The sequence below is a fragment of the Melanotaenia boesemani genome, chromosome 9 (genome assembly GCF_017639745.1).
Source record: "Melanotaenia boesemani isolate fMelBoe1 chromosome 9, fMelBoe1.pri, whole genome shotgun sequence".
In the NCBI taxonomy this organism is placed as follows: domain Eukaryota; kingdom Metazoa; phylum Chordata; class Actinopteri; order Atheriniformes; family Melanotaeniidae; genus Melanotaenia; species Melanotaenia boesemani.
In genome coordinates this window covers 9,680,204-9,703,347 of record NC_055690.1, presented here as the reverse complement: position 1 = coordinate 9,703,347, position 23,144 = coordinate 9,680,204, and the positions used below count along the sequence as shown (strand labels likewise).

The 23,144-nt window shown below is 37.6% G+C and overlaps 1 protein-coding gene across 1 annotated transcript; it reads left to right on the top strand.

The window, feature by feature from the left end:
- The first annotated feature begins 1,808 nt into the window (after window positions 1–1,808).
- sae1 (SUMO1 activating enzyme subunit 1) lies at window positions 1,809–22,491 on the top strand. Its single transcript, XM_041995736.1, has 9 exons — window positions 1,809–2,033; window positions 2,512–2,623; window positions 4,002–4,175; window positions 14,453–14,598; window positions 14,762–14,861; window positions 15,608–15,713; window positions 19,100–19,244; window positions 20,729–20,798; window positions 22,176–22,491. Exons 1-9 carry the CDS (start codon window positions 1,942–1,944, stop codon window positions 22,266–22,268), a joined length of 1,038 nt encoding a protein of 345 aa, XP_041851670.1. The 5' UTR covers window positions 1,809–1,941; the 3' UTR covers window positions 22,269–22,491.
- Window positions 22,492–23,144: the final 653 nt, after the last annotated feature.

The following is a 23,144-nucleotide window of genomic DNA, read 5'->3' as shown; positions in this document are numbered from 1 at the left end:
GCATGTAACATGCATTTTGATAAAATTATAATAATAATAATAATAATAATAATAATAATAATAATAAAAGGGGAATGAAAGTGCAGATAGAAAGAGTTGTATTTTTTAATGTTCTACCTCTGTCCAATGTGATGCTCTGAGATTTTTTAATGCCCATCAGAGACAAATAAAGTGCTTCGAATTGAATTTTATTATTGTGTGTATTCCTGGTCTATGATGTTGTTCTGTTTTTATTAGACTTTTTTTTTCTTCTTTATTTATTCCTATAATTTTTATTATTTAAATATTTTTAAATTCCTTATTTTGAACATTTTTTAAGTAAATAACATAGGAAAATAACTTAATTTCTATTTAGGATAAAACACTTTTCTATTTCAGTAACACATCTGTTTGTAGCCCACCCTAACAGATTCATTTGATAATTACTTCTTTGTTAATCATGATTTTAATTTAAAATGCGCCTCTCTAGATGTCAGTTGTTAATCAGGCAAAATCTCTGATGATTATAAAGATTCAGAAAAGTCAACATATTGACATTTCAGAGTAAACTGAAATAATAGGGTTCCTTGTGAATTACAAGATTTTTTTTTTAATTTTTTATAGCAGTTTACAGGTTACAAGACTACGCAGAGGGAATAATTGGCCCAATTCAGTGTTGTCTCACAATTATGGGCCAAGGTAATGTTAAATAAATAAATAAATAATAAATAAGCTGTGCCCGTTGGGCGACATTTACTCTCTTGTGTAACCTTTTAATTTAGAAACAAGTTGTTTTTTTAACTCCTTATTTTAAAAAAAGATTAAAACGTATCATATATCATATCAAACGTTCAATGAGTTCAAAAGTACAGAAATAAAATTTGAACAGTGAACTTTAACTATATAACACACTTTACCTTGGCATATACTTTACACATACATAAACATATGAGATCAACAGTCATTTATGTGCATCTATGTGTGTGCATATTCATTCATGCACAGGGCGACAGTCGAAACAAACTCCCTTTTAACATGAAGAAAAAACCTCTAAGAAGAAGCAGAAGTCTCTAGATACATGCATACGCATATACTGGCCAAAAATCTGCTTCAAATATTCAAACAGAACACGGGCTTTAGCAAATTTGCATTGTTGTAGAGCACTTTTTAAACAAAGTTAATTTGTTTTCTAAAGCCTCAAGAACCAAGAACAACAAGATAACAGCTACCCAAGCTGAACAATCTCATCTGTGTTAGTTTGAGAAACATTATTCACAGAAAAACACTCAAGTCTAAGGCTATTTTAAATGTAATTACGTACAATCTAGTAATAATAATAATAATAATAATTATTATTATTATTATTATTATTATTAGGGTCCGAGCCATACGAATTGTTGAAATGTTTCTTCTTCTTCTTCTTCTAAGCGCTTTGAGTCCAAATATAACCCCCTAAACACCCATGAAATGTTGTGAATGAATGGGGTCCCGAACGTCTACCTTGACGTAGGAAGACGAAACTCGGCACACACGTGTAACATCCCAAGTCGAGCAAAAAAGTCAATTGAACACCTGTTGCCATGGCAACATAGCATTTAAGCTAGCATATTAGCATGCTAGCAAAAAATGCTAACTAGGTATATCAACATTTCAGATTCTCAGCTGGACGTTTTACCATGTTACATACCATGTTAGCAGGTTACCTAACATGCTAGCAAAAGGTGTATGAGACGGTTGGCGGTGGCCACGAGACTCGGACCCGATGGATGCCGCTTGCGGCTTTAATTATTATTATTATTATTATAATGATAGACAACAGGATATTGTTATGTTCACTGACGTCATCATTCAGCGCCCATTAAGCGGGACGCTTGCGGCATTTGAACCATCTGCATCTGTAGCTGCACAAAACGCTAATTTACACCCTAACTAACGTCTCAATAGTAAATATAAATTGTCGATATGATCGAGAAGGAGGACCCGGTCATCAGCGAGGAGGAAGCGGCACAGTACGATCGACAGATCCGATTGTGGGGGCTTGATGCCCAGAAGAGGTGAGTTAGCTCATTTAGCTTTCACGGCTAATAAGCGCCGCGGAAGGTTCGACTGGCTGCACTCTTTCCGTACCGGTTTTAAAAAAAGATGCAATAAAATCCATAATTTGGGAATATTTGCAAGGGATTTATTGATTACAAAGACAGATTTGTTGGGTTTAATTTAGACAGTCGATAGCTACTTGCCACAGGTCTGCGTTTGTGTATGTTGGCATGAACAAAGACTTGACACATCGACAAGTCACTGTTGAAGTTACAGAATATTCATTATGAAACATAACAGTGATTTATTTAAAATATAATTAGCACTTTAAGAGAATGGTCACATGGCATTTCAGTCTTAATAAAAAAATATTAAACGCACATGCCAATTATGCATTTGCTCCTGTGTTTTAAACCAATCATTAACAGCATTTAATTTCTTGGCATGTAATGCTTTTCATCAGCGGAACATGTTTGCACGTTATGTGTGTCACAGGTTGCGAGGGTCCCGTGTGCTCCTCGCAGGTTTAGGTGGTCTTGGAGCTGAAGTGGCCAAGAACTTGATCTTGGCTGGAGTAAAAGGTCTTACCTTGCTGGATCATGAACAGGTACATAAATGCTGATACATTACACACACTGTAGCTAGAGAGCAGCTGTAAGTTAACAAGCTGATTTATACAGTCATACCATGAAGCAATGGATTAATGAAGGCCTTATTTCCTAGCATCAGATTTGCAATACTACATCTGTCCACCAGGTGGGTCTATTGACAAAGTAACAGCAATTTAGGGGCTACCGACCACGTTGCGCATGTTTTAAAGGAAACATTTTTACGGAACAGTAGCTAAATTCTGTCATTGTTATCAAGATGATTTATTGATATATGCTACAGTGTAAAAGCCTTCAGCCACTCTTTATTGTTTAAACTTAGTTTAAAGAGCCAGATGTATGATATTCCTTTAATGATTAATTATTATTCAATTTTTTATGAAGGTCTTGCATATACTTTATCTGGACATTGGCCGCATTTTCACTTATGTTTTGTCAAGTATTTGTACCTGACCATGGAAGATTTGTTTGGTTTTGTTTGTTTAGAAAAAACGCTTAAAACTGACCTGCTAATCCAGGGGTGTCAACCTGCAGGACAGCACCCCTTAAGGACTGGAGTCCTGTTTGATAATCAGTCAAGCATAAAAAATGCACTTAACTCAGGAGATGGACCTCAATTGTATCTACACATGAACAATTTAGCAGAAATCTCATTTTAAATATTACTTTTATTATTATTACGTTATTTGTAATTGAGTAGTTCATTTTTCGCATAACTTTGGTTTAATCTTTGAAAAATGCCAAAAATAACAGTTTCGTAGACTTAATGGTATTTTCGGTCTAATAAGGTGATTCCTAGGGGATGTTGAAATCAAATGGTGACAGACTGTACCAAAATTGCCATTTTGTAGACCTCACCTAAACTATCTTTGCTAACACCTTTCTCATTTTGGTCTGCTTCACTTTATCAGAGTTAGTTTTTGGAGATATAATGACTACATATTTTACTGTGACTTGAGGTGTGAGGTTTAGAGCTGTGGCGTTGTTCCAAAGAGATATGCATATTAATTCTGAAAGTGGTTGTTTTCTGTTAGGTGAGCCTGAAATATTTTTAATTTTGCTGTGTGCCATCTTAATTTATTCCTCACCAGTAAAACATATATTATTTATTACCAAATTTCCCTTTACTGTCATTCAGAAAGTATTCAAAAAGACCTTGTGGTTGCAGAGATTTCATTATGGGTATGCAATTTTAGAATAATTTAAAGAAATTGGTGGTAGCTCAAGATGTGAAAACTACAGCATAATGGTTGCATAATTTTCCCTCAGATGTCCAGTGCGACAAAACAATAACTAAGCGTAACCGTAGAACATTCTTGGTGTGCTTCTACTGCACAGTCCTTATCCTGCTGTGAAGTCCCTTTGTGTTTCTACCAGGTGTCAGAGGAGTCATGTCGAGCTCAGTTCCTGGTCCCAGTGACAGCTCAGGGTCAGAATCGGGCCCAGGCCTCGCTGGAGCGGGCACAGAACCTGAACCCAATGGTGGAGGTGCACGCTGACACAGACAAAATTGAAGACAAACCAGACGACTTTTTCTTGCAGTTTGATGCGGTGAGTGGAAGCAGATGTTTATAGAAGACAGTTAAACGTGGATGGAGAGAACTATGGGTCCAAATATAGATCACATGCAGGTTAGTCCAGATCAAGACAAATGTAGATTAGAAATTAAGTAATGGAATTATTTCTATCATTTTCAGTGTTGTGCCGCTCAGTTTGGCCTCTAGAGCCGTGGTTCCCACACTATTTGAACCACAACACCCAAGATAACATGTTTGTGTTTGCACACAAACCATTCACAAACAAATGTGGGTAACGTGCCACTTGGTGACATTTAGGATGATTTCTGTTTTTATTTGTGTAAAATATAGTAAAACTAAGAAACATGGTGTTGTTATTGGCTTAGAAGAAGTTTTAAATAGAAAAACTCCCACCAAATGCCACATTCCTGCTGGAATCCGTAGTGGAAACCAACTCTGGTCCTGGAGCTTGCCGATTGTGCTCTTGGTGGTTTTTGTTGTACCCCTCACTGTGGTGTCAGGGTGTATTTTTGAAGTTTGTGCTGCTACACATCACTACATCCTCAACTCTGGATGTTAACTTAAAATTAGCACAATGCAGCTCTGCAGTAACTAATTCATTTTAATCATTAATTAGAGTTACTGCAGAGCTTGGTTTTTTGGTGGTGAGACATCGGTATAATTCTGTTTGAAGATGGTGGATGTGAGACTGAATTTATATGAAGGCGACTATAAAATTAGTGTTTTCTGTGAATAGTCTCTGTAAAACTTTTTTTTTTTTTTTTGTCAGACAGCCCTGCACAAATTTCAAAAATCAAAGGATGATTTCTGCACTATAAGCATCCACTGTGGATGCTTTTAAAGTAATAAACTGTTGTCTTATTTCAATTCAATATTGAAGCCACTATGCTGACCCACACATTAGAAAGATTATTTAACTTAAATATTTGATGGTGTGTGAGGCAAAGAAGAAGCTTTGTATTCCTTCCTCCACTATGCTTTACATACTGTAACAAACACTTATTTAATAATGTTTATGTTAAGCCATTCTTGGAAAATACATGAATTATTCTCTTTCGTCCATCTATATAAACAGCTGTAGATCCCAGCTTTTACAACAGTTGATGGAAAGGCTGTATCTGGAGATTTTTTCCCCTTCTGTTGTGTCTGATTTGTCAGCTGTATTACTCCTGGTGGTGCTAAGGGAAGGTCAGGAAGAAGGAGAGCAGTATGAGGGAAAGTGAGGGACGGGATGACATGTAGGACAGACTGAGAGAGGGCAATGTTTCAGAGAAGAGTTGGTAGGAAAATGATACAAAGCTGAAAATAAAACCTGGAAAACCGAGGGGGGTCTCTCTATTGTAGAGTGTCCATCACTTTTATCTGCTTCCATGTTGTCTGTGTGTGCAGCTCAGCAGGAAGATGGAGAGTGATTAAAGTGGAGCAGTTGGTTACACAGCTCATCCAAAGGCCTAATTACTGAGGGATGAATATAACAGGAAAAAAACAGCATCCATCTGTGTGCTCAGTGAGCAGTTCACTTAATACTGGTAGTTTTTATAATAAACAATAATGATAATTTCAAAATTAGTTTATTCTTTAAAAAATGGACAGAAAGGTGCTGCTAACAATGCACAATGACTTGCTAAATGTGAACTCTCTATTTCTTACACATTCAAAGCACTTGCATTTTCTGTAAGATTATTTACATAATACATAAATATGATAATATGACTTAAAAAATGAACTTGTCTGTCTTGCCGAGGCTGCGTTGCTACAGCTCGGCCGGATGTAGACGAGCCGAATGAAGACAAGCCGAACAGGTCCAGATACTTTGAATAGTTAAATCCTAGTTTGTAAAAATTCATGACTTATAAGAGGGTTTTAATGATATCTGTTTTCAAGGACATTCACAAAAGACTGTTACTATTTAGGTGTGCCTCCAGTCTGTAAATTATAGTTAAAGGGAAAGTAGAAGGAAAGAGAAATTGGGGAATTGTGAGGACCACAAGTACAAGCCATAATGGGTAATAAAAAATCTGTTGGATAGATTATCCAGCAGACTTTAATAGCTCTTGGTTAAAGTGTCTTTAAAGACCTGAAAGTAATTTAAAAATGCAATTTTTATGTGACAGAGATGTTACACCAGATAAGATGGATACTAGAGTCAATGTATGGTTGAGTAAGAGGCTCATATCTTACTGCTGCTCCATGCACAAAGGAGTGCTTCAAAGTTTTGAAGCATTTAAAGAGAGCATGGCTTGGGGAAGTGAGATGTCTCTCACTTGTCTTGGCAGAGGTTTTGGAAAAAGCTGCTGGTATGTTGAGGATCTTTAGACCAACCTACATATCAGAGAGCAGGTGTAAGATATGAATGAATTAATATTTTTTTAACATATATTTTAATGGGAAATGAAATACTGGATCAGAAATTCTAAATTAGATGGAGATTAAAGAGATGAGAGTCACCACTGAACCGATGTAGACTGTTTGAGGGACTGTCCCCATGATGCCGGATTGCAGCAAAACTGCAAAAGTATTTTAGCAAACCACCCTTACATCCCCACAAAGCCAGGGATTAGCCTCCATGAAACCGACCATGTCTGAAGCCAGGTACGAAAGTGGATAGTTTTGAGTCTTCTACTGTCTGCAGTACTGTGCGGACAGCGAAGCTGCACAACTAGGGGAAATGACGTCAATGTGAAGAACATGCGCCGATTCCCAATCCACCCTTCCTCGAGTTTTTTATGCTTTGTAGTCTAGCATTTTTTGAAGAAGCTCAACTTCTTAATTAGTCCAAAGAAATGTTCCTCTTTTGCCTCGCATGGAATCCTCAACTATCTTCTCTTCTCTGCTTCCACTGTGAACTTCCTGCAACGCGCACATTTATCTGCACATGCGTTGTTTTGTTTTAGCTTTGGGGTGTTACTCTTTAGCACCCCCCACGGCCTGTAGTATGTACTACAGCGGTGTCGTGGGGATGTTGAAGCCTTTCTCCTAGTTTTTGCCGCCGTTTTCACACCTGAACCGGCTTCTGTGCCATTTGGACATAGCCTTAAAGTCACCCCATGGTGAGAAGTCCCCACTCTGGTACAACTTGCACCTGGCCAACAGTGAATGAGTTCTACTGCTGATTTGAAAGACAATGGGACAGACCTGACACCACCCACTCTACCATTCTCCAGCCTTAGATAAGCAGCAGCCTCGCCCCCACTGCTTCACCTGAGGGGCTGTCCCCACGATGCTGAATTATAGTAAAACTGCAAAAGTATTTTAGCCTGAAACCAGGTACCAGGGTTGATAGGTTTGAGTCCTCTACCGTCTGTGGTACTGTGACGACAGCGTAACCGCACCACTAGAGGATGTGATGTAAGTGTGATGAACTCGCACCAAACACAACAACAATAATGGCGTCGATGACCAACTGTGTTGTGGTGCTGCTTCAGACCTGTCCTGGCTTGTGTACAGCTTTAGCACCAAAATGCACTGCTTTTATAACACAGTATTGTATCTTTTCTTCACCCACCTCAAAACACAGACCTGAATCCCTTACAGTTCAGCTACAGAGCTAACAGATCTGTAGACAATGACACCCCAAGACCAGTTGTCGCAGCTAAATGTGCCGAACTCCATGAGCAGGTGGATTTCAGGCTTCTTGACAGACAGACGGCAGTTTGAGGCTTGGTCAGCATGTCTCTGACTCCAGGTCTATCAGTACTGGATACCCCAAGGCAGTGTCCTTTCTCCTCTGTTATTCTTCCTGTACACCAAGAGCTGCACATCTGGACCCCGGTCTGTCAAACTTCTGAAGTTTGCTGGTAACACCACCCTCACCATCCTCATCTCTGATGGGGACAAGTCGGCCTACAGGAGTGAGATGGGCTGTCTGGTGTCCTGGTGCAGTGTCAACAACCTCAACTCTCTCAAAACAGTTGAGATGATAGTGGACTTCAGGAGGGACCCAGCCCCCTCTCCCCTGTTGTCATTTGCAACATGACATCTGTTGAGTCCTTCTGCTTCCTTGGCACCCCAATCACCCCACTGCACTCAAATGAGAGACTCAACAGTGGCTGTACTTTCTTTGGCAGCTAAGAAAGTTTCTCTTCCTAGTTAAGCTGATGGTGAACTTCTACTCGGCCATCATTGAATCCATTCTCGCATCCTCAATAACAGTCTGGTTTGCTGCAGCCACGGCAGGGACAAGGCCAAGCTGCAGCGTGTCACTGCTGAGAAGGTGATCGGCTGCAACCTCCCATCTCCCCAGGACTGGACATCTCCAGGACACGGAGACTTGCAGCCAGAATTGCAGCCGATCCCTCTGATCCTGGATGCAGACTTGTTCTGTCGCTCCCCTCTGGCAAAAGGTTGTTTTTTCCTGCAGCTATCAGTGCCCAACTCATAATTCATTAATCTCATTTTATTTATCTTATTTTATTGGGTACATATTTAAAACATTTGTTCTTTTGTAAATAGATTTTGTTTTGCCTGTTTGAATTTTTTGCTCTGTTTTTGCACCTGACACTAACAAATTTCTGGTTCTGTAAATGATCTTTACTGTTCCTGGCAAAAAAGCCTTTCCGATTCTGATCTTAAACTGCAGCTAATTCCAAAATGAAATGAAATGAAAATGAAATACCCTCCTAAATTCTGTGTGTTGATGATATTGGTGCGCATGGAGTAAAATAACTCCACTTTTGAGTGGCTACTTTTACTGCCTTAAAGTCAGCAATGAACACTGAACTTCCAGAATGAGCATTGGTGTATAATGTAATCATTTTACCCCAAGTTGGCACCGGTAAAACACCCACACTCCCAGATTCTCAGCATCGTAGGGGAGTTGCTGCTGCAGTGTCGCGTCTCCCATCAACCTGTGGGGTTATGTCCTCTGCCCATTCTTGTCAATTTTTTAAGTTGATAGCACAGTGTGTCCACCAACGCGTGAGTGACAATTTGGTTCAGTAAATTCTGGTCTCTAACATTTCCACACCTGAATGTAGCTTTTCCAGGTATGCACATTAGCCACATAATGGCATGATATCATAGCGGCATGAAACCTTACTTGAATTATAACTAAGAAGAAAGTGACACAGAAACAAAAGAGGAGAATGGTGGGCATCCAGCAATTTGTGCTTTTTCTTCTTGGCATGTGGATTTAAACAACAAAAAATCAATCACATATTCAAACATGCTTAGCTAACTAATTTGAACAAGTCATATTTGAAACTAAAATATGATAATAAAAAGATATGTCTGTTATCTGGACATAATATATGTTCTCATAAAGTATCTTGAGCCAGTATATCACCAAGTAAGGTACATATCAACCACTCAGGACATGCATCAGAAATGATCCAGATTCTTCTAAGGCCTGGAGAAATATACCCTACAGATTTTGGAGGATTCTGGTCCTTTTCAGTATATTGACCTCAGATATTTTCAAACTTGACCTTAGGCCATATTCAGAACTTGTATATGACAAGACACATTTAGTATCCGGACACAATACATGTTCTCATGCAGTTTCTTCTATCCGCATATCACCCGATATGCCACCCTTCTCGATATGCACCAGATATGATCCGGATTCTTCACATCTGTCAGGAAGTATCCCCTGCCGATATTTATCGATTCTGTCCCTTTTCACGCAATGCGTGAGTCCATCCCTGTAAAAAGTATACTAAGTAGACTAAGTCAGCTCTTCATAACCAGTTCCTGGGCAATTTTGTCCAGAAACACATATCCATGCTGTTCACCAGTGTTTCTTCACAGGAAAACGGTAAAAATGCATTTCCTGTTTGCGTGCCTTCTTGCCTTAATGAACAGCCGTATACACAGTAACTGTCGCTCTAATCGCTCTAATTTCCTTGGTAAAGACAGACCCACTACATATTTTAATTGATAGCTTAGCTTTCTGACCGGCAGAGGCAATTGGGAGAGCAACGTATGCGGAAATTACGAAAAGTGTCTATTAAATTAGTTACTGCCATTAATGTGTTATTTTTGACAGCCTTAATTTATATACTCATATTTATATTTATATAGGCATCATTTGTAAATAATTATACATAACGAACAGTTACTCTGTCAACATGACTAATATTTCACATTATGTTTCTTCCATACATGACATAAGTGCTTTTGTTTTTGTTTTTTGTTTTTTTTTGTATGCTGATGACTTAGTTGTCATGTGTCCTTATTCTGCTGGCCAGCAGTAGCTCCTCAAAATTTGCTCAGATTTTGGTGAAAAAAGTCTGTGATTGGGAGGACAAAAGAGGACAGGAGGGAGCTTTCCCCTCTTTTTTCTGGAGGTATTTGAATTAAATGTTGTGGATAAAGTGAAATACCTATGTCATGTCATCAGGGGTGACCTTCGTGATTACAATGATATTCAGAGACAGTATTATAAATTGTATGCGTAAATTTAGCATGATCTCTTCTAATGTTAAAATTGCATTGTTTAAAGCTTACTGCACATCTCTGCACACTACCCACTTGTGGTGCAGCTATAGTAGCTAAATTTAATAAGCTGCAAATTGCATTTAATGATGCTCTTCGTATTTTACTGAAGGTATCCTGATGGACGAGTGCCAGCCAGCTGTTTGTGCAGAATGCTGTGCTCACTTTACATGCTGTTCTTAGAAATTTTGTGTATACATTTTTGATGAGATTGGAGGATTTCAAAAATGATATTATTATGGTTTTGACAATGCCTAAGAAGAGCACTGTACGATATAACTCTGGACTCCGGAGGCACTAGAAAAAGTGCTTTTATGGATTATAGATAAAATTTTATATGGACCATATTGTGAGTCTGAAATAGAGAACTGAATTGAATTTTTAATCCACTTTATCCAAGTTGTACTAGAGCTTCAATGACTTCTTAAAAGTAAATACTTTAAATGTTAATAATAGATGAGAAATAAGAGGGATGATGATTATTTCTGAAGATGAATGGAAAAAACATTTGCAGGTCATAAAGAAAAACCACATCCTGGTACAGCTGGAGGGAATTTGAGTGGTGGAATGAATCGCAGGCGGTTACTGTATGTGGATCAGTATCAAACATAACATAAAAGCACTGACTAGGAAGCGATTATAATCAGACATTTCAACATCAGATCAGAGGTACAATTTTTTTTTTTTTTTTTTTTTTTTTTTTTTTTTTACTGTGAATGGTTTCATAGTGGATTAAGTTGTTATTGATGCCATAGGTCTTGTTAAATGAATGATTGGGTTACTTTGTTTTTTATGAATGTCATTTTAAAGAAGAGTAATTTATTTAATTAAGCTTAGATTGATATCATTGGCATAAATTTAAGGCATTGTACTGTCATTGATCTCTCCAGTAGAAATAAACAAAAGAAAAAAGGGCATCCTTCGCCTCCCCATTTTTCTCCCATCACCTCTTTATTGTTAAGTTTTGTTAAAGTAGCTCATCATATGAAATATTAAATGAGAACTTTAGACAGGTGTCAACCATCTGCTACGTTCCAGATGGTGAAATGTGTTCTGCAGCATGTGATAGTGAAGGCATGTAAACACTGATGGTAAAAACTCATGACTGTTTTATTTTATGACACCTAAAACATTTGAGTTATCAGGGAGAATCTGGTCCTTGACCCTGGTCTGCAGCTGCAGACGCTGCATCAGTCTTATCAGTTGTTTACAGTGACACAGCTGCCCACCCGGCCTGTGCTGTGGTACACTGTGTAACCGGGATGGGCCAAGCTGTGTGTGCTCATACGCTGCTGCTGCAGGCGTGTCCTGGCCAGTTTGGCTGCTGACCAGCAGCTGCTCAATTTCTGTTCCAAGCATCAAGCAGACTGGGTGTCATGTTTTTGTTGTTGTTACTTGTTGTTGGTTTGTTTGTTTGTTCATATTTTTAAGGAGATTGCAGACAGATTTCAGAGACCTGCTGAGTGGTCTTTTTAGACTGAAGCAAGACAAGCTCATTATTTGATGTTTACTTGTTAAACAAGCTGTTTAAGTGTTATTCTAATAGAAAATGCCATGAGTTGAGAAGGAAAAACTAAGAATGAAGAGTTCATTTTTGTTAATGATCTTCTGACACAACAAAAGGAAAAGTTCAGAATTTGCAGCTGATGCCAAATATGGCTGAAATTAGTCTTGTCCTGCCTCCTGACAGCAGAAAGATGGTGTGTGCTGAACAAATTTGATTTGCTATGTGAAGCTTAATGGACAAGGCTCCCTTTGATACTTTATTAATGTTCTTTATTTTGGATATTGCTAAGTTACATTTACAGGTGAAAAAAAAATAGAATATAGAAGATTATATATTATGATAGAATATAGAATAGAATATCTCACAAAACTTAATTTATTTCAGTAATTCAACGTAAAAAGGTAAACTAATATATGGACTTATTACATGCAAAGTGAGATATTTCAAGCATTTATTTGTTATCATTTTGATGATGATTTCAGTGTTGTAGCCTCTAAGTGCCACACTCTAATCAGTTAATTATTCCAAAACACCTGCAAAGGACTCCTGAGCATTTAAATGGTCTCTGTCTATTTCAGTAGAATCACAATCATGGGGAAAGTTGTTGACCTGACAGCTGTGCAGAAAACCATCATCGACACCCTCCACAAGGAGGGAATGTCTCAAAAAGTAATTGCAAAAGAAGTTGGATGCTTTTTAAGTGCTGCATCAAAGCACATCAATAAAAAGTTGTGTTTAAGGGAAAAGTGTGGAAGAAAAAGTTGAACAACCAGCAGGGGTGACCGCAGCCTGGAGAAGATTGTCAGAAAAAAGCCATTAAAATTGTGGGGGAGCTTCACAAGGAATGGACTGTGGCTGGGGTTCGTGCTTCCAGAGCCACCACACAGACGGATCCGGAATCTGGACTTCAAATGTCAAGAGCAAATTTTGCATCTTATTTCAAATCAAGGTCCCAGAATGGCGAGACAACAATCCAATGCACTTGAAGTGCAGCGTGAAGTTTCCAGTCTGTGCTGATTTGGGAGCCATGTCATCTGCTGGTGTTGGTCCACTTTATTAAGTCCAGAGTCAACGCAGCCATCTAGCAGGAGATTTTAGAGCACTTCATGCCTCCATCAGGTGGTCAACATTTCTGTATTCAAGTGTTTTTTATTATAATTTTTTTTTATTGATTTCATGTAATCTAATTTTCAGAGGTTTTGATTTTGGGGTTTTCATGAGCTGTAAGCCATAATTATCAAATTATAACGAATAAATGTTTGAAATAGCTCACTTTGCATGTATTGGGTCTATATAATATATTAGTTTTCCCTTTTAATTGAAGTACCGAAATAAATTAAGTGTTGCGCAATATTTCGCCTGTAGCGCTGGAACTGACGAAGTGAAACAAGGGACCGGGGCGTGTTAGAAGTAAAGTGAGACTGTTACAAAAGGCAGCCAAAACAGAAAACCCAGCTGCTACACCTACAGTCATTTTAGCAGACGATTTTCTCCAAAGTGAATTACATCTGAAGGTGGTTAGGCAGTTAAGGGTCTTGCTTAAGAACCCAACTGGAAGGTGTTAATTTCCGCCCTGTGGGATTTGAACGTGGGTCTCCAGACGGATGCCCTGCCAACTGCATCTGCCATCCAGAGCACACATAAGAAGACAAAATGAGGAAAACATGAATAACAAATTTTAGTAAAACATTTTTTGTCAACCACCATGGTCATGGAATAATCTTAAAAAAAACCTAAGTTAAAATCGCTCATATTCATTTATAATTTGAAGAGTACCATAAAGAATGCAGTGAAGGAGGAATGTTGTTAAATCCTTTTAAAATATACAGCATCTTTTGTTTTATTATCATTTGTGTTTCATATGTGTTTTATATATTTGATTTTATATGGCTGCTATCTTGACCAGGTCTTCCTTGTAAAAGAGATTTTAAAACTCAGTGGTACTACCATACCTGGTTAATTAAAGGTTAAAAAATAAAATGAAAAATAACATGCGTATCAACAACTCCAGCAATTAGACAGAGATCAGAGAAAATGTGTAATTTTATAATAATTATTATCAAGATTACTAGAAAATCAGGATCAGCTCAGAAAATAATTCCATTTACGTCATTTCAACCACTAATCTGACTTATTCAACTTTTTTCTTGATTTTTCCATTAGATTGGATGGGAAAGTGTGTTTTACTGGTAGTGTATGTTAGTATGTTGACAGTAAAAATGGGTTCCACTGATTTTTTTTAGGAGAGTTTAAACTGCCTGTACTTGAAGAAATTAACATTTTAACTCTTGCAGGCCACTTCCTGAATCAACACGCTGCCTTTTTTCTTTTGTTTTTTTCTCCTTCAGGTGTGTCTGACAGGTTGCTCCAGAGACCTGATCGTACGGGTTGACCAGCTCTGCTCTAAACACAACATCAAGGTCTTCTGTGGAGATGTCTATGGTTACTATGGATATATGTTCTGCAACCTTGGACAGGAGTACAACTACGTAGAGTGAGTGTGGGGAGTTGAATGGAGAGTTACTTCTTGTGAAATCATACAAAACATTTATGATGGTTATTACTTTAGAAAATATAGTCCTCAACACCCCCACCCACCACCACCACATCCACCACTCGTTTCCCAAATGTAATGCCATGTGTCTCTTCTTTTTCAGGGAGAAACCTAAAATAGTGAAACCTACCGGTGATTCTAATGATGGTCCTGAAGCAAAGAAAGCAAAAGTTGATCCTAACGTGACCACCATGGTGAAAAAGGTGGGTGGACATGAAGCATGTGTCACAGCTATGCTGGTACAGTTATACGTCTATACATACTAGCGTGTTACAGTTGTACATCTATACATACTAGCGTGTTACAGTTGTACATCTATACATACTAGCGTGTTACAGTTGTACATCTATACATACTAGCGTGTTACAGTTGTACATCTATACCTACTAGCGTGTTACAGTTGTACATCTATACATACTAGCATGTTACAGTTGTACATCTATACATACTAGCGTGTTACAGTTGTACATCTATACATACTAGCGTGTTACAGTTGTACATCTGTACATACTAGCGTGTTACAGTTGTACATCTATACATACTAGCATGTTACAGTTGTACATCTATACATACTAGCATGTTAGTGGTGAAGAAAATGACTTTTTTCAAATAAAAGATGGAGATACTCAACTAAAATTGAGTTCATTTTTAAGGTAAAGTCTAATTTTCTTCCCCAGCAAATGAAAGCTGCTGCTTTCTGTGATATTACTCCTCATTGTTTCTCACAAATATCTTTTTTTTTTTATATATACATCAGCCTGCTCTAAGGTAGTTTGTTGTTTACATGTATAGAATTAATCCTAATTGCCTGTTGTTATTATTATTTATGCCCAAATAAGATATTGTCTTGATTTATATCGACATATATGTACCATATGATTCATCCTGAAAGTTAAGGAAAAAATTTATTTAAATACGATTTTTTTTAAAAATATCTCTGTACAATCAGACGGCCAGTTTCTGTACTCTGAAGGAGTCTCTGGAGGTTGACTGGACCACTGAAAAGGCCAAAGCTGGTCTGAAGCGAACACCAGTGGACTACTTCTTGCTTCATGGTTTGTAAAAGCATTTCTTTTCTTTTGTAATTGTTAAAAAATGCTGTTTGCATGTTGGGTGGTTTTAGATGTGAAATAATCACTATTCTATTAAAATCATTAAAACAGTCAGTTCTGGTGTTGAAAAATGTGGTCAGTGAATATTGAAATAGTTTTTTTCTTTATTCAATAAATTAAGTTAAACCTGACCTGCCTGCAATTCAGAGCCCTCATACACAAAACGTGAAGAAATAAATGATAATACAGGAAGTACTGGTCTTCAGAGCAGCTGAAATTTAGCATGAAGCAAAACTGAACATGAAGAAAAATATTTATTTATTTTTTTCATAAAGTTGATTGAAGAAAAATTGTTAAACATGCCCCTGTCCCTGGATATTGATACTTGGTGCTGTAATCAACTTAGAAAATGAGCTGCTATTATTAATAAAACAATATTTCTACATGTCAGCATGTTACTTGTTGCCTTTTTGTTTTATGTTAGCTGAACAAAAGTGTCATTATATTCTATTTTTATTTACTTTAACATTTTATAAGTAGGATTATATTTATTTATATGCATTTATGTACATGAAGTTAATTTAATGTTATTCAAAAGCTAATTTGTGCTCCTGTGTTCTCACTTTTAAGATGATTTGAGCTCTGGTGCTGAGAGGTATTTTTTATATTTTTTAATTGGAATAATTATTCATTTAATAAAAAAATATTATTATGAAGTGGAAAATATAATGTATGAACAATTTATGTTTTCTACTTTTACCATTTCTAAAATAGTTGTCATGAGGATTTATCTGTAAAGATGTAGTGAGCTCATTAAATAGGAATGCATTTAAAGTTTTATTTATAAGCCTTTTAAGTGGTTTTGTTGAGCTAAAACAACATTGATATAAATGCAGAGGAGTCGAGACTGCCACACAGATGTGTTCAGATATCACAAAGTATCTTGAAAAGGTCTAAAAATAAAAAAATAGAGAGTGGAAACAGAAAATGTGTAGGATCCTGCAGGAAGACTGAAACATAAACTGCCAACATGCAAAAATATTGCTCCACTGCAGCGGATGAGGATGATGGGTCAACATGCATGGAAAATTGTGCGCATTAAGTTTGAATGTCAATCTGCTGCGAAGTGGAAAGACTTAAAAGTCAGTGGGGTTAAAATATTTTTTGTTGTGCCACTGATTGTAGTTGGTTGTTAAGAACTGATTTATGAGTCTAAAAGTTTTGGCCTCCAGTCTATGAAGTTCTTTCCTGTTTTGCTGAGCACCTTCTACGAGCTGTTTTTGTCCCTCCTGTCAGCTGGTGTGGCAGCATCCTCACACAGGGTTTACTAGTTTCCATCACAGGTTGTCCATGGTCAGTCATGTGCACTAGAGCTGAGAGCAGCCCGACGCCTACACTGCATCACAGCTAGCACAGAAGAGCAGGAAATAACCTAAACACGATTTTAGAGGCGTAAAATTATAAATTAAATCAATTTTTCTGTGCACATGTGGTGCGAATGAGAATCCAGTTTAGATTTTACCGGATTTATTGGTTACAAGTTTAAATAGAATTAATACAAAGTAGATAAAGTCCGATACAAACAACATTTTAAGTTTCTAAAGTGGTTCTGTATTAAATGCAAGATGGATTAACATTTTTCTACCATTAAATGCTAATGCACCATGACATGTTTTACATAAAAGAACAGCAGACATGAAATTTAAACCAGCCTGCAAGTTGCAGCGTTTTGGAGAAACTTGCACACTTTTGGTGCCTGTATCACGTTTGCTGTGGTCACTTTCACACATCTGTAAGCTCATTCAGAAATAAGACCATAACACCTCTATAGTAACTAATTCAATTCCCCTTATAATTGCTTTTCTTTTAAATTTGACTAAATAACTTCTGTCAGATCAGATAGAAATGTTTGTTGTATTTATCTGCACCAGGCAGATGCGGCCAGTTGACAGTGGGTGTGTATTTGTTTTCCTTAACATGCATTTTAGCGGCACATTTTCTGCAGGTGCATTTGTCTTGTTAATTTTAGGTTTTTACCAGCCAGCATGGATTCAGTCTACCTACCACTGCAACCCTCTCTGGCTGCACATCATTGTGTTTTGGGGTAATTTCTGCGTGGAAACATTATTTGTTTTTTTGTTTGTTTTGTTTTTTTGTTAGTTTTTTTATGTGAAAATGAAACAAGATGCAGTGTTATTATTCCTTCACAGTTTCTATAATTGGAGCAAGCAGTTGTTGTTTTGGGCAACCAATGAGGAAGTGGCTCTTCCTCTGTTATAACTGCTTCCTGTCTCACTAGGAACAGTCGGGTGATATGAACCGCAGGCAGGGTGTGTGTGTGTATGTGTTTTTTTTACTTTTTATTATTAGTTAAGTTGCATCCTCGTGTGTTGATGAGCAGGGGAAAACATAACTTATATACATTAAAAAAAAAATAAAATAAGTTTCAAGAAACAGAAAAAGCACAACTGTCACTTTGTATGTAACAAATATTTATCACTGCTGACCTTCGAGTGCTTGTATTGGTTTTTGGAGCCACCTTGAACTTTAACCATCCACTCTGATGACGACTACATGAGTGGATTAAGAGATAAAGTCATTGTTCCACTCATGATGACATTATTATAGTTACGAAATTCTGTCTGATTTCCTGTGAGGCGCCGATAGGTATGTGATGCCATTTGTGCCAGACTTAACTGTCTTTTAACAAAGTTTCTGATAAAGGGCAGAGCTGAGACTGTGAAAATGATTTATTGTGTGTGTAAGAAAGAGGAGGAGGGGGTTGCTACGCTGGTGGAAATGGCCGTGGGAGGACCTGACTTCCTCATGTGGTTTGAGTTAATAGACCAGCAGGAAATATGGGGGCGAAGTGTTGATGTTTTTGCTTGTGTGGTGTACTTGACGAAGCTTCTCTGAAAAATTGCTCATGACCATATAAAGTAAACACTTTTGATTTTTTTTTCTCTCAATCTGTCCTAAAGCCAACACAGGAAAGACTTTTTTTTCCACTCTTAGAAAAGAAAAATAATATTTCCTTGCTGAAGATGTGCAGGTGCATGTGTGTCTCTGCAAACATCAACCTGTGTGTTCGCACTCTTAATTTGATGTGGCGAAACGTGGGACTAATCGGATGAAATGGTTGATGGTGCAACCACATGCTGATTTTTATCCTGATTCAAAGGGATCAGCATTCAAGATGTTGTCTTTCCATGAGATGATAATTCACGTGGAAGTCACTTGACAGCGTGATGAAATTATAAATGGCAGTAATGCAATAGATTATTTGGAAAATCTTTAGTAAAATCGTTTAAATGTGTTTCCAGCCCCTCAACTGTCATTTCTTTCCTTCTGTTTGTTTTTGTTTCTCTGACTTTCCTTCAAATCCACAGTTCTGTTGAAGTTTCGCACAGACAAAGGCCGTGACCCGGCCCCGCAGTTCTTTGAAGAAGACAGTCTGCTGTTAAAGCAGATCCGTGACGACGTTCTCGAAGCCTTGGCTCTGAGCAGTGACCTCCTTCATGAGGACTTTATCAGGTGACTTACAAATCACTTTTAACACAAGCTGAACTCCTGCAGTCACATGAAACATTCGACATAGTAGCAGCAGCTCTCCATGTTGGTTATAATCTTCTTTTTAAGAATAATGAAACTGATCGTTAATGAATAAAAGAATAAGGACATGGTTCCTGTCTGTAGTGTTAACTTCCATTTGCTTGTGTCTGAGTGTTTTCTCAGTACATGAGTGAATAACAGGGGAAAAAAAACAACTCAATGTTTTCTTCAGAGTTTTGGGTTTTGTTGCAGCTTCTCCTTTTTCCTCTCACACAGCACAGAGATGATGGTGAAGACGGTGTCATCGGGTAAACTGAGGTCACTGTCGTTCTTGAGATCTCTGCTCCCAGGAAAACTTCTCAATATAATTCAGTTTAACACCAGCTGCTCAGTCAGCTAAAACGTGTAGAAAAGTGACATTTTCTGCTGCTTCCATCCGTAGACAGTATGTTTTACCAAACAACAATTTAGCTGAAATTCTCTCAATGACCTCACATGTTATTGTTACAGGACCTCAGTTAATCTATCTTTTATTTATTAAGTTTCATCTTTTATTTTTTTTCTATTTGGCCTTTATTTTACCAGATAAAAATGTTTCAAAATCTATTCTCATTTGCAAACATAACCTGACCACGAAGCCCCAGTGGGGAGAAAAAGAAAATACACATGACACACAGTACCAGTCAAAAGTTTGGACACACTTTCCTACTATATCCAATGGGAAAGTGTGTCAAAACTACTTACTGGAAGTAAATAAGCAAATCAAACATTGTGAATTTGTTTCTCCATAGTTAACATTTTACAGCATGGTACTTCATCCTGATCAACTTAACAAAATATTTATATAACTATGTTAACTTGTAGTGTTTTTGTCTTTTTACTTTCATTGAAATGTGACTTTTTATGCTTAGAAAAAAATCTATATTTTTGAGCTGTAAGTGGTTCCCAGTAACCAAAACAGGCTGCTGTGCTTTAAAAGAGTGATATGATGAACATGATAACAAATAAGGAGCTGTCAAATCATCACTGCCTCATAACGCAATTTAATAACATCACAGAATGATGTTAAAATAATTTATTAGTTTAAAAAATGTTATCACTAGATAGATATAACTTGCACTGTTGTAGATTACTCAGTTCTTCTCTGTAACTTCAGTAATTTCTTATTCTGACAGTTTTGTTCAGAGCTTGTTTATTGGAAACGAAACAAACACTTGTTGAAGGTTATGTAGATTTCAAGATTTCTGTCCAGCTGCATCACAAAAAACACGTTAACAGGAATTTACTCTCATCGACCTTTAATAATAACCTGAATATTTTACAAAACATTTAGTAGTTCAACAAGGAGGCGGCCTCGATCGGGAGCTGGTTGTTAGCTGGAAATGCAAATAGTTTTTTTATGGCTGAAATTCATCTTTTCTCATTTCATTGTATAACAGCTTCCTTTCTGCTGTATTTTTCCTCAGCTACTGTTTCTCAGAGATGTCGCCAGTGTGCGCAGTCGTGGGAGGAGTTCTCGGACAGGAAGTTGTTAAGGTAAACATTAGGGGCCATTAACGTTTTTTTGAGCATATCACCATCACCGCTTCAGGAAATATTCAGAAAAAATGCAGGTTGTACGCTGGCACATCGTGCAGCATTCGGAGAGATGAAGATGGTGGGTCTTGTGTGAGGGAGTCGATCAGCTGACATGTGGCTGCTCGGCTGGTTTCTGGGACAGATTCAGATAAACAGCAGTGGCTCTGCTCTGTGGAAGTGATTTTCACTGTGACCACAGTGAGACTCTGTGTGATACTCTGGCAGCAGCCTCTCAATTGGAGAAATGATTTATGCTGCCCAAGCTGATCTACATAGCAAACTTATGAACGTAGCGAGTTAAAACAACACAATGGGCGGCATCGAATGGAAAACACATGACTGAACAGTAACAGTAATCCTCAGGTCATAGTCAGAGGAGAAACAGTCCATTTTGAACTGACTCAGGCTAAGCAGCGCAGTTTTCCCCCATTCAGGTTCTTTAGATGAGCTGATCTTTAGAAACTCAGCACAGATTTTTACATGCAAATTGATGTGTAGCTTAATTTGTTTTGTTTTATTATGATTTGCACACTTGATGTTGAAATCATTGACAGCTCAGTTCTGCACACAAAGTCTAACAACATGGAGTAAGCTTTTCTGTCAGCAACACAAATTTTCCTGAACTTCACAGAGGAGATTAGAAATATTTTTTAGCTGCTTGTATGACGACCCCAGGCTGAGGTAATCAGAGGAGTTCACATTGGGGTGAGTGTGTCTGCATGAGAGAGAGACAGCAGGAGGGAGACGACTGATGGTTGAGAATCAGACGGTAGCATGTCTGCACAGGGCCGACTCCGTGATGATGAAACTCACAGCAATTTCCTCAGCCTAACTTCTTTTCCTTGCACACAGAAAAATAGACTTTGGACTGAAAAATTAACAAAACAACAACATTAAAAATCCCTTTTCTGTGTCTTTCTGGTTACATTCCAGCTTCATCAAAGTTATAATTAGTAGAAATAGTGAATGAAACAATTTCTTCAGCTGACTGAACTTGAAGTTGTTATTTTCCTGCATAATTTGAATTTTCATTTGTAAGCCGACAACACACAGCTCTATCTCAGCACTGAATCATCCTTTAAACCCAGTATGTCAAAAGCTCTCCAAAGTTCTCCAAAAGTCTTTTTTTTTTACACAAAATCCTTCCTCTGACTTATCAATCCTTCCATGTCAACCATCTGGAACATCCTCCAATCTAATGTTTACAGCACTCAACCCCTGGAAAAAAAAAACCCCAAACACAATCTATTCATCCAAGCCTACAGCTGCCAATAAGCAAGAAGTTACTAAAAATATCATCCTTTTCTCTATGTCCTCTGTTTTCTTTCTTTTCAGGCGCTCTCCCAAAGAGACGCTCCCCATCGCAACTTCTTCTTCTTTGACGGCCGTAAAGGCAACGGCGTGGTTGACTACTTTGGACCAAACTGAACATATGTCAGGCGGCGCCTCCGCTCACGACGATTTTATACACAAACGCGAGTTCAGCAAACTTTTGGTCTGATTGCCTCGTTAGGTTTTTGTTATATCAGTACCTGCTCCACTGATCATAAAACTCAGCTGTCATCCGATGCCATCAAACATGTCACAAGTATTGTTGGATGTTTTTTTTATTATTACATTTGCTATTAAAACATTGTTTAATACAATTAAAGTTTTCTTTGTGTCTGGTTTTCTGCCTGAAAGTTTCATCCAAGTAATCATCCATCTGATGGTTAAAGTCATGAAGCAAAATTATCATTATGAATTCACATGGTGCTTTAAAAAAGAGGACTTTAGCTTGTAGTGCTGCTTTGGCATGGTTTTCTCAAAAAATCTGGATGAAACTTGACTAATTCTTGCATACATAAGTTAAAGTATTTTAATACATATAAAGTATGTTAAAAGGATAAATGTCTGAAGAAGATTGCAGATGCCAGTATGTTGAATCTAAAGAGAAAAAACATTGGACTGTTATGACGTGAGGTAAAGAATTTGTATTTGGTAACAACTTCTTTCCACACAGCATGTGACTCCTCAAACAGGACATGGTTGTGAAATTAGCCACAAAAAGTATTTCCTATTATATCTTGAAAAAAAAATTACATCTTTCAAGGCTGGGTAACCGCAGCATGAGCTGACAGCTGCATGTTGATGTTAACGTAAAATCTGTGCTGGTGCTGAGTCATTCTGCTGTTTACCAGAAATTTATATCAAATACTGACGGGTAACGGACCAGTGTGAGCAAGACATAAACATAAACATGAGGATAACACATTAAAATATTGGCCAGACAGATATTTCTAGCAGAGAAGCATTGACCTTGTG